We start from the raw sequence: 11363 nt of genomic DNA, 5'->3' as shown, positions 1-11363 counted from the left end.
GACAGTGCTGGTGTGTGATGAGTATGATAATGATACACTGTGGGTAGTGCTGCAGAAGTGGAAGAAGAGGAGGATGAGGAAGAATAGAAGTAGGAAAAGGAAGAGGAATAGGAGCAGTAACAAGAGAACAAGACCGAGGAAGAGAAGAGCGACAACCACAAGGACCAGGAGTAAGAGGAGGAGAAGGAAATGAACACCACAAAGGAGAAGGACGAGGAGGACTAACAGATCCCCTTGAGACGCAGCATTCCACAGCTAGGCGAGTCCACAAATCACTCCTCTCTGATCTCTACATAATGAACCTTGGGTGCCACGCAAAGTTTATCACATTCTCTTACTTGAAGACGGGTAGAGATGGTCACGAGATGAGGACACGAAGGACGAAATAACAAAAGATGCAGAGAGTTGACAGATAGGGTAGAGATAAGATAAAAAAAAAAAAGGGACAGTAAGAGAGGATGGAAGGTGGATACCTAGGTGGATATAAGGTGGAGAGAATGAAAAGGTACGAGGAGGCGAGGAGAGTAGATAGAAATATATAGAAAGGAGTGTAGAATAGGATATGACAGGACGAAGAGGTTAGGAATCAAAGAGGATGGATGAATAGATAAAAGTGATGGGGGAAACAGGTGGAGTTGCCGGAGATGGGAATGGAAAAACAGGAGGCTAGAATGTGATAAGGAGGATGAGAGGATGGAGGAATATATAAAGATTAAGAGGAGGAGAGGAGGAAAGTACACAGATGAACATAGACAAAATATATATACATATAGATTATACATGACATGATTTGGGAGAATATGAGGATGGAGTGGTGAAGATACTAGGGGAGCTAGAGGAGGAGGAGGAGACGGGTAGATCATGTTTACTATAATTCATAGTTTAACCCTGAGCGTGGCACTTCTATCACTAAGCCGGGAAAGGTAAGCTGATTATTACGCTACCATCTCTTACTGTGTGACTGGTGCTTCAGACTAACTACATTATCTACCTCACCTCTCTCTCTCTCTCTCTCTCTCTCTCTCTCTCTCTCTCTCTCTCTCTATGGAATATTAATTTTTTTTTTCATTAACACGTATTCAATATCATGTGAGGACCTATTCGGTTTTAATCATATTCCGCAAAATACATCAATAGTTAATAATATAACATTACTACAGTCTTATAACTTCTACATGGAATGTACATGAGAAGCAAATTTCTAATCAGTATTGTGCAAGATATCACATGCCTAGAAATAAATAGTATAATCTATATCCCACAATTACATAAGTTTACTAACATTTTAAGCTGGAAATAACCGAGATAAAGTATTTGTTTTGTAATGATAACTTAAAAGAGTGATTTGATTTTACAGATAACTCTTGGCGGGATTTGAATGATATTCGTCATTTCTAACATGGAATATCTTAAGTCATGGTGATAAGAAAAAATGGCGGCTCCGGAGTTTAGCTAGTGGAAATTAAACTCCTGAGTCACCACTTTTTTTTCTATCACCATAATTTAAGATATTTCACTGACAAATATTATTCACATTCCACCAAGAGTTACCTGTAAAATCAAACCACTCTTTTAAGTCATCATTATCAAACAAATATTTTATCTCGGTTATTTCCTGCTTAAAATCAATATTACCTACAACATCCCGACCCGAAAAAAAAAATATAAATAAATAAATAAAAACACATACAACATTGCGTCAATCCCACTCAAGCCCTTTAAATCTTGCAGCGCACACATATACTCGTACAAGTAGCATGAACCATAATTAAGTGGAAGGCTCTGTTCTATATCAATCCCCACCTGAGCTATAACAGGCAATTCCGAGTGACGTGTGAAGCGACCTTTCCACACCCCTCCCCTTCTTCCTTACTCCTTGACGACTTAACTGACACTCTTATGGCACACACTCCCTTCAGCAACGTCAAGGCTACATGCATCCTTGACTAGCGACCTTGGCGGGGCAGGGCAGCAGGGCAGGGGTGGGAGCGGTGTGGGAAGTATGAGTGGGGAAGTATGCGGTATTTTGAGATGACTATCAGAGATTGGTAAATGTGGTGTAAGGGATGAGTGGATAATTGTTGGATGTTTGTGCGTTTACGGGAGAGGAGGGATGCTGGACGGAGAAGAGATTTCGGAATGAGATAAAAGGAATGATACTAGGATTAAAATAGTGTCGAAGTATCGTAAGTATCATGAGAGAACTAGAAGGGGGAGAAATGGTGGAAAGTGATGGGAGTATAGGAAAGAGGATGAATGATGAAAGAAGGGTTCCTGGAACAAATAAATTGAAGAAAAAAAGAACGAGCGTTCAAAAGAAAGAGCGAGCTGGAAGAAGCAAAAAGGGTGTTGGAAGAGGGTAAAAAGTGCTGGATAGAAAGAAATCGTGCTGGAAAAATTAATAGGGGAAGAAAAAATAGTTTTGCAAAAGGAAAACGAGTACTGAAAGAAGGGAAACGTGGTGGAAAAAGAAAAAGTGCTGGGAGATGGGATGAGTGCTGAAAAAAAAGAAGAAAAAAGCTGGAGAGAGGAACGCTGGCATGAATACAAGTTTCAGAAGGATGAATAGTTGTGGAAGAAAGGATATTAAATGAAAATTAGAAAGAGAAATTCTTGAGAGAATAAGAAAACAGCTCTGGAAGGAGGGAATAACGGTGAAGGGGTGATAAGGGACAGGTTTACAAGAAGACAGAAATAATAGTACGAAGCAGTAATGGAGGGAAGGATGCTGATAGGAGAGCGGAGGGAGAGAGGTAGGGAGGGAGGGAATAACAAGAGGGAAAGACAGAATAAAGGTGAGAGGTGGTGATGGGAAGGCTTACAAGGAGGGGATGAAGGAGGACGAGGATGTGGTAAATAGATAGTGTTCTGATTTATAATTCTACCTTTCCTATATGTATAAGAAACGAAATGTTGAATCGTAAACCAAGACATTGAAGTGAACCACACTACTACTGCTACTACTACTATACTATACTTATACTACTATCACTACTTCTTCCACCACGCTAATCCGGCCCATGTGTGGAACTACCTGAGAACAACCGGGCTAGGTGCAGTGACCTGACCCCAGCTGGATGGTGTGAGGTCACGGGCCGGATGTTCAGCCGAGGACTCGCCAGTCAGCACCGAAACTCCGGGACATACGCACCGCTCGACTCATCTCCGCTCGCTTGTGTGTACAACAATAAACAGCAGTAATGTACATCTCTAGTTTACCTCTCCATCCGTGTCTTGGCTAGTCAGAGAATACTACAACATCATACTGCTCCTTAACTTGTACCTTATGACACCTAATACCTGGCAACATATAGAGAAATCACTGAAAATTATAGAAATGTTTCTTTTTTATTGTCCTTGCTGTTTTTTTTCCATACAAGTATGGTATTCATGTTTGTAAAAGTTTTCTTATTGCCATGTTTTGCAAATTTATGACAGACAGACACACACACACGCATACACACCCACACACAGAGAGAGAGAGAGAGAGAAGGTATAAACTATATTTTACTTTCCTCTTTTCAAGTCTTATTAACTCTCTCTCTCTCTCTCTCTCTCTCTCTCTCTCTCTCTCTCTCTCTCTTTATGGGGTCCCTGTAGGCGGCGACCGTTGACACTCAACACCCGAGACTCGAGCGGTGCGTTAACGGTTCACCCTAGAAGTCTTTCGGGTACTATTGGTCACTTCCAGCGGTCAGAAATACCCTGCCAGAAAGCCTTGATACTGACAGGCACCCCACACGCGTGCGCGCGCACACACACACACATTACACTAAAAAGATTCTAGTTTGTTGCACTGGTTTTTACGGTGTTAATGACATTAAAAAATAATCTACATCATAAGATCTGCGGTTTTTGAAAATAGTCGTGTCGAAAGAGACGTGTTTCATATACAGTTCGAGAGATAGATAAACATATATTTGGCTATCTTTAGACATACGTACAATTATGGAGATATTTTACTAACACAAAATTTCAATAACTAGCGTTGTCCAACAAATTGCTCTTACACTAACCACATTAAGACACAGCTAAGACTTTAGAAACTTAGAGAACACACACACACACACACGCCTGGTAGCTCAGTGGTTAGAGCGCTAGCTTCACAAGCCAGAGGACCGGGGTTCGATTCCCCGGCCGGGTGGAGATATTTGGGTGTGTCTCCTTTGACGTGTAGCCCCTGTTCACCTAGCAGTGAGTAGGTACGGGATGTAAATCGAGGAGTTGTGACCTTATTGTCCCGGTGTGTGGTGTGTGCCTGGTCTCAGGCATATCCAAAGATCGGAAATAATGAGCTCTGAGCTCGTTCCGTAGGGTAACGTCTGGCTGTCTCGTCAGAGACTGCAGCAGATCAAACAGTGAAACACACACAGAGATCGGTCAATAATAATCTATAATACAAATCGTAAACTTATATCAGAATATCATCTATATTTTGGTTTATATGTGTGACAGCATGCATTGTTCTCATTATGTGACAAATTTGAATACTTTATCATAGTGACAAAAAATGAAAACGATTCATTACTACTACTACTACTATTACTACATTCTACTACTACTACTACTACTACTACTACTACTACATCATACATTTGTTCTTCATTCGTGACACATCTATTCACTTCCCACATACTTTATTCAAGCACTCATCGTTCCACCTCATGTATAAAAATCTGTATTTTCTTTTATGATTGAGCTGGGATAAATATAAAATGCAATGAAAAAATAATGATATGAAATAAACAACAAACAAAATTAAAACTTATCAAGGAATAAAAAAAAAATATAAACAAAACTAACACAATTATCGTTCCCTAAAAGAAAAACAAGAATTATATATATATATATATATATATATATATATATATATATATATATATATATATATATATATATATATATATATATATATATATACACACACACACACACACACACACACACACACACACACACACACACACACACACACACACACACACATATATATATATATATATATATATATATATATATATATATATATATATATATATATATATATATATATATATAGAGAGAGAGAGAGAGAGAGAGAGAGAGAGAGAGCTAAATCACTCTTCTACCGCGAACTACTCTACCATCTTCTGACATGACACATAACATCTTATTCTTACCCTGAAAACTGTCCCTCTCACTTCTTATCCCTCTCGCTTACACTAAAACCTCGAACCCACTCACCCTTAATTCCTTTCACTCACTCACACTCATACACATAGTACTCCACAAACCAGTTCCTGACGCCTCGAGTGTACACAAGAGAAGCCACAAGAACATCCTTTCCCCCGACACACCCCCACAGTCCAACTATAATAGCACGTCTACACCCACCCACATTCCTTTGCTAATTAAGAGAAGGTTACACACACACACACACACACACACACACACACACACACACACACACACACACACACACACACACACACACACACACACACACACACACACACACACACACACACACACCGCGTAGTGTAGTGGTTACCACGCTCGACTCACAATCGAGAGGGTCCAGGTTCGAGTCCCGGGAAGCAGCGAGGCAAATGGGCAAGCCTCTTAATGTGCAGCCCCTGTTCACCTAGCAGTAAACAGGTACGGGATGTAACTCGAGGGTTTGTGGCCTCGCTTTCCCGGTCTATGAGCTCTGAGCTCGCTCCGTAATGGGTAAGACTGGCTGAGTGACCAGCAGACGACCATGGTGAATTACACACACGCACACACGCACACACACACACACACACACACACACACACACACACACACACACACACACACCAAGGAGGTTCCATGTATAATTACAATCATTGAATGCAGTAATGCTCAGTCATGAAGTGATGTGTTTGGTTTGTTGAGGGCATATTCTTCATCGCTTCTATACCGCACCGATGCTTAGTTTCAAAAGGGTTCGTTAATTTTTTTTCTTTAAGAGTGATTTCAAGGTTACAGCGACAAATTAACAAGATACCTACACTATTAATAGCGAACACACTTTCGAGAACCTGGATGATCATCTCTGTGGCATTTGAAAAGTCATGGAGTATAAGAGCGCTTCAGAATACAGACCTTGTTTTCAACACGGGCGTTTTTCCTTCACTGCGTCGCCTTTGCACGTGTCGTTTTCAATGTCAGTGGTGTTGAAGGAAAGGTGGAGATATGAGAGGATGGGTTCTACAGAGGCAAGCGTTCATTGTAAAGTGTGAACAGTGGGAGTTGTTGAGAGAGAGAGAGAGAGAGAGAGAGAGAGAGAGAGAGAGAGAGAGAGAGAGAGAGAGAGAGAGAGAGAGAGAGAGAGAGAGAGAGAGAGAGAGAGAGAGAGAGAGAGAGAGAGAGAGAGAGAGAGAGAGAGAGAGAACTTAACCAGCACATAAGCCAAGGGAGGAAGAGTAAGATTATGTTGACAAAGGTAAGGTTCGTCTACACAGCTTCTTGCCCATCATCCGCAGCCCACGTCCACAAGAGAGAGAGAGAGAAGAAAGGAACTCACTGACACTTGCTCGCCTCTACCTGCCCATCTCAAGGAGGTGAATTGTAGGACTCTCAGTGGTCCATGAATGGACGGATGAATTTGCGTAGGAGAAGAAAGAAAGATGAACATGTGAGGTGTGGGTTAAGTCAAGATGAAGGTAAGAGGAGAAGGATACAAGGGAACAAAGGGAAAGTAAGAAAGAACTGTGAAGAGAAAAGGAAGTACAGAATAAGAATAAGAATAAGAAATTTATGAGGTGAGTAAGAAAGACCGCGAAGGAAAAAGAGGAAAAAAGAAGATAAAAATAAATAGATAAAAAGGAGAGATAAGGAGGGGATGAGTGGAAAATGAAAGAGACGAAGAAATAGAATGAAGATATAAAAGAAAGAAGAGACATATAATATGAACAAGAAAAAATGAGAGCAAAGAGCAGAATAAAGGAGGAAAGTAAGAAAGAAAGAAAAGAAGAAATGAAGGAAGGGAGGAGAGAAAGAAGGAAGGAAGGAAGGAAGGAAGAGGAAAAAAGGAAGTATGAAAAGAGGGGAGGAAAGGATTCAGGGAAGTCTCGAAGATGAGAGATGAAAAGATAAAGGAAGTAAAGAAAGAAAAAAAATAGGAAAGAGGAAAAAGGAAAGAAAAGATTTAAGAAAGAACAGAAAAGACACAGGGAGAAGTAAAGGAACGAAGTATAAATATGACCGAAGAAAGAAAAAAAATAAAGACAGATAAGAAAGAATGCAAAAGATATTATCATATAAATCACGTTCAGATCGTTGGAAAGTCTCTACATTGCCCGATAACGCCTCTCTCTCTCTCTCTCTCTCTCTCTCTCTCTCTCTCTCTCTCTCTCTCTCTCCCACTCACCGTCCTACGTTCCTTCCTCCACACTTCCCTCTTCTCTCCTTTCCTCCCTCACTTACTCCTCCACATATAGCTTCACCTTCATTTCCTCTTCTCTCTCTCTCTCTCTCTCTCTCTCTCTCTCTCTCTCTCTCTCTCTCTCATTGTTACATCGGTCAACGGTATAATTTCTAGTTGACAATCATCATCGTCAGTCTCAAGACTTGCTACACCAATCCACTCACTTAATCAACACAAGAACAACATTCATAATCGTGGAGAGAGAGAGAGAGAGAGAGAGAGAGAGAGAGAGAGAGAGAGAGAGAGAGAGAGAGAGAGAGAGAAAGTGTAAATATTTGTCAAGATTCCAGAAGCAGGATTCAATTTCTGAAGCACAACAATGCAGTGAAGTAATTATTTAGTGATTCAGAACAAGATAATAATACATACAAGTAATTAGGTAAGTTAATGATCTTCGCACGGTGTATACATTCATCACACACACAAAAAATAAACAAAACAAGGGAAGGAATAAATAATGCCATGATTAATATTAGTTCTTCCTATTTACTTACTCTCTATTTACTCTACTTACTTAACTTTCACTTTACAATTTCGTCTTTCTATTTAACTCGTGCAAAACACTAACAAACTTTTTCACTCCGATATGGAGAAGATTACAACACTTAAGATAATGATATTTTAGAGCATCTACCAATAAGATAAGGGGAAGAAAGGAATAGATTATTCAATATCCATCCAGTGTTGTGCTCAGAGGTGGTTGTAGAAAAATAGTAAGTCCTTCAGAGTAGTTTTTGATTAAGAAAATATATCAAATCAACAGTCAAAAAATTAAAAGAGAGAATAAGTAATGTCACGATTATTTTTTTTTCATTAGTGTTGGATAAAATTACGAGTACTATGCTTATATTCTCCGTATGCACAATTTTATCTTCATTCTATTCTCGTCCAGAACACTCGTGCAACATTATTGGAACCAAGGAACGTACATGAGAATGTAAATCATTGGTAGGCATAAACTGTGTTCACTGTACCTACATTTTCTGCACGTCCTCTCCGTGTTAGTTATGTACAAACTTTTGTTTTCTATAGTATATCTTTTTTTCCTTTTGATTTAATTTTAACCTCTATTTTTTTTTTTTTTTTTTTTTTTTTTTACTTTTGGGAGTGGCAAGTGGACAGGATTTTGTTTTCACTTCCTCTGGCTGGTTTACTTAAATTCTGTAAAAAGAAAACATATCATAATATAAGGGATTGTCTAAGAAACCAACAAAAATCAATAGACCTACACATGACACACCTATCCATCTATCCTTTCATTCATTCATCTAATTTCCACCTCCCAATTGTGACTTGGAACGACCTAAACGGACATCCTGTTTAGGTAACGATGCATGGGCTTCCTGTACCTGATATTTACACGCAATGTTCCTAATGGGTGAAGTCTGGAAACTGTGTACAGTGTAGGCCACAACATCGTTTATGTATGCTTGAAATGCATTGTATACCTACTAAAGTTCTATAGTGAGGTGATGTAACTGTATTTAATTAATCTCGTCTCAGAATATCCTAAAACCAATTAAATTATTTTAAGTGTATGATTTTGGTCTTTAGAAGATCATAAATTAGTCGGGATGCTTGCAATATTCACCGAAAGTATTGTGAAAAGAGAAGTTAGGTTGATTTAATCTGTACTTGCTTCAGTTGTTTTGTGACTTTCTTGGAAATTACAATCTTATAAAATGTGATATATCAAATTAAGATTGGTAGAAAATGTAGAGCAGCGTAAGAGAGTATGGGATGCTATCTCTCTTTAACTGTACCTACTTATTTCCACTGTAATTTTTTTGCCTTTTCTTTTAATCTAAAGTTCCCAAGAGTACTTATATAGAATTTTGACAGACTGAGAATCGAATATGGCTTGTAATTTTATGTAATCTGCGCGTATTTCCACTGTGTTATACGTTTTTCTTCCATTTTTTTTCTCATATGCTAATAGTCTTGTAAAACCCGACAATAATGAACATAAATTCTCTACAAATCAGAAAAGTTAGGATCAGCAAGAGACATTGACCATAAAATGGCATGTTATCCGACTTTATCTACTCATATTTCTGATGTGCTTTGCCTTCTCCATTAGCTTACCCACTCCGGTGAGCAGACAGTCTTACAAAATGTAAACACTAGGTAGATTCTAAAAACATCTGAGGATTTAAGGCTTACAGAGGAGGAAAAAAAATCCGTTAAAAAAGAAGAATTTTACATATCTTTCGATGCTAAACATTGTAATCCATTAAAAATCTTATCAACAGAGAGGGCATAAGATTGGCAGAAAACGCGGAACACATTATGTAGGAAAAGAATAGTCATCTGCCTCGTGGCCTTGCCTGCACCTGTTCAAGTGTCTCTGCAAGGCTATTCAATGTTGTAACACTTGTAGTCTGATTGTGCCGAGAGGCTTGTGCGTCCGTCTCTCTAGCTGGCTGGTTGGCTAAGTAGCATTTCCTCTTCCATTAAACAGCCCTTTTGATTCCCCCCTCCAATGCCTCTCATTCGCCTCTTCTAAGAAAGTTCCATGTATTTGTTTAATCATACATGCCTGAGTTGCTTATTCTTCTTGTAAGAACGCAACTCCACGCCGAATAAGAAATGTGGTCTCGTATTACGCCTTTCTTGTGTCCTTGCTTAACATACTAATCCATTTTTCGCATTTTTTCACTTTTATCTTTCATATCACTCGGCTATTGTACCTTGTGTCTATAATATATCGTTTTTGTGTAACAGCTTCTTTTCCATAATACGAAACACAAAGTAGAGCACGGTACGTCTAGATAAAAGCGCTGATAGCGACACACGGCGGGATATGAACGAGGACTGCCACACGTACTAAAGGTACTCTAAAGCGTCAAGAGTCCGTGTATTACATATGACATTATGTATACTAGTTTTAAAGATAAGCATGCAATTTAGTAAGGGAAAGATGTACGTATGTGTATGTATGTAGTGTCTTCAGCGATGCTGCTGCTGCTGCTGCTGCTTTGTGTGTGTGTGTGTGTGTGTGTGTGTGTGTGTGTGTGTGTGTGTGTGTGTGTGTGTGATAATGGAAATGATAAGTTTATTCGACATACTGTAGGTGGTCAAAAAGTGAAAATATAATAACACGACTAAGATCATAATATAATACTAATAACAAAGTTCATGTTAACATTAACGAGTGCGTGTGTGTGTGTGTGTGTATCCACAAACAACACTCACCCTTCTCTTCGCGGCTCTTCCCCGGATCGCGGCCGCTCGCTGAGAACTTGTTGCCCATGTCGCTATTTCCTTGAGTCTTGTCCTCTCCTATTTACCTCCCTCGTCTTCGGCTCTCGACACCCACAGCGATGCACTCATCCTCCACACTCCACGACTAGCACAAGGCTTACCACACCACAGGAACTGGCCTTTCAAACCACCATGCAATAACTACAATCACACACTAGAATAAATTCACGTGATGTTACTCGCGGATAGTGGCGCCGCACACCCTCACTTCACAACGACTGTTCCACCACTGTCTGTCTATGCGCGTCCACCCCGGACTCTCGGGCTCAGGGACTTTCAATGGGCGAGAGCGTCAGCACACCACGTCCCAATCCAAGCTGCCAAGTCACTCTACAAATTAACCCTGAAACTGCAACCGCTATTAAACAGTCTCTCTTCTACTTATCTTACATCAATGATAAAGATAAGAAGTGTAATGTAAATCTGCAAATGAAGCGTGTGAGTGGTCCTGCATCTGAGAAGTGAGTAGAGATGCCCTGGTCACTGGCACAGGATCGAACACCAAATATGCCTCGGTGATGGCCTGACCTGCCTGTTGCCTAGGGTCGCTCTCGTGTCTGTCTGCGCTTGATGGGTGTTACAAATAGAGGATAGCTTAACAAATAGTGCACATGAGGTTCTTTGAATATAATTTTTTACCTGTGTGTTGATTAGTTGTACGCATAGG

The 11363-nt window shown here is 39.8% G+C and overlaps 1 protein-coding gene across 2 annotated transcripts in view; it reads right to left on the bottom strand.

The window, feature by feature from the left end:
- The window catches only part of LOC123504736 (SH2 domain-containing protein 3C-like), a 315439-nt gene extending 304513 nt beyond the window's left edge, over positions 1–10926 (bottom strand). For both annotated transcript variants that reach the window (XM_045255494.1, XM_045255495.1), the window contains exon 1: positions 10628–10926. In XM_045255494.1, coding sequence (XP_045111429.1) covers positions 10628–10685 — 58 coding nt within the window. In that variant the 5' untranslated portion in view covers positions 10686–10926. The remainder of the gene's footprint in view (positions 1–10627) is intronic.
- Positions 10927–11363: the final 437 nt, after the last annotated feature.

The sequence above is a fragment of the Portunus trituberculatus genome, chromosome 17 (genome assembly GCF_017591435.1).
Source record: "Portunus trituberculatus isolate SZX2019 chromosome 17, ASM1759143v1, whole genome shotgun sequence".
Lineage (NCBI taxonomy): Eukaryota > Metazoa > Arthropoda > Malacostraca > Decapoda > Portunidae > Portunus > Portunus trituberculatus.
This window is presented reverse-complemented; position numbering and strand designations above follow the sequence as displayed.